Source organism: Gavialis gangeticus, unplaced genomic scaffold (genome assembly GCF_001723915.1).
Source record: "Gavialis gangeticus isolate Ggan-Ray unplaced genomic scaffold, GavGan_comp1, whole genome shotgun sequence".
Lineage (NCBI taxonomy): Eukaryota > Metazoa > Chordata > Crocodylia > Gavialidae > Gavialis > Gavialis gangeticus.
In genome coordinates this window covers 173,125,920-173,127,085 of record NW_017729022.1, presented here as the reverse complement: position 1 = coordinate 173,127,085, position 1,166 = coordinate 173,125,920, and the positions used below count along the sequence as shown (strand labels likewise).

Here is a 1,166-nt window from a genome sequence, read left to right as displayed (position 1 = left end):
CAGTCATGAAATGTAAGCATTAAACTTAGCAGTTTGCAGGATGCAAGAAGAACTATTTGTAAGACCCACATCTAAAAGGAATCCATTTGTTTTTGGAGATCCCTGACATTGAAGAACAGTCCGAAATTAAACATGTGACTAGAAACTATAGCCCCAAGGATGAAATCTTGATCAAAGATAAAGCATTAATTGAGTTCATTAACAGCAACATTTGATCAGAACAGTATTAACTGACATTCTGCTAGCTCTTCTTAAAGGAAGTGAGTATAGAAAAGGATAACTGTGAGGAAAGGAGTGAGTGGGGGAATGAGCCCCAAGGATAGTTTTTGGCATAACTCAGAGGTTGTCAACCACAGGTACACATACCCCCAGGGAGACCTGAGAAGGCCCTAGGGGTTATGTGCAGCTGGGTGGGGATGAAGCGCCACCATGCACCATCCTGTGCTGCCACACAGGCACCGCCCACCTGGCCAGACATGGGGGAAGCTCACATGATGGCTGCCACCGCTCAGCCATGTGCTTCCCTGTCCCCCGCCGCCCAACTCCACGTCCATACACCAGGGGTACACTGCTCCATATCCAGCCGCCAGGGTACACTGATCTAAAAAGGTTGAAAACCCCTGGCATAACTCAAAGTCCTGTAGCTGGCTCAGACTACCAGTCATGTTAGACTCCAATGTAATTTTTCCTATTAAAATAACTTTTGAACTCACAGTATAACAGTCCTGAATCTCTGAGGTGGCATCAGTATTTGCCTCCTTTTTTTTTGTTTTTTTGATGGAATGTTTTGCAAATGTTCGAACTGCTGATGCCAACAGCCCATCAGACCACTCCATGGTGCTAGGATCAGTCTGTCCAAAGAGCTCTCCAAGACTGACACACTTAGGGTTTATAACAAAGCTTTCTACTTTTCCCTTCTTTGTTGAGTTCTGAAGTGAAGAAAAAAAATGAATTGCAGAATTTATGTCCTAGTATTATTTTAAGTCTAATTCAATCACAAGGCCTTTAATCCTGAGACTGAAAAGGCACTAGGCACAGGCTTTGAAAGCCTGGCTTCCTAAGTTGTTTTGTGACATAAATAAAACAAATTTTGCTGGCAAAGACTGGTACTAACTTGACACTTATCTGCTTTGCAAAACCACCATAGAATTCTGGGGGAGAGGAGG

At 43.6% G+C, this 1,166-nt stretch overlaps 1 protein-coding gene across 1 annotated transcript in view; it reads right to left on the bottom strand.

Moving 5' to 3' along the window:
* The window catches only part of DNAH14 (dynein axonemal heavy chain 14), a 333,831-nt gene that overhangs the window by 225,442 nt on the left and 107,223 nt on the right, over positions 1 to 1,166 (bottom strand). Inside the window, exon 22 of the mRNA XM_019515912.1 lies at positions 714 to 929. Coding sequence (XP_019371457.1) covers positions 714 to 929 — 216 coding nt within the window. The remainder of the gene's footprint in view (positions 1 to 713; positions 930 to 1,166) is intronic.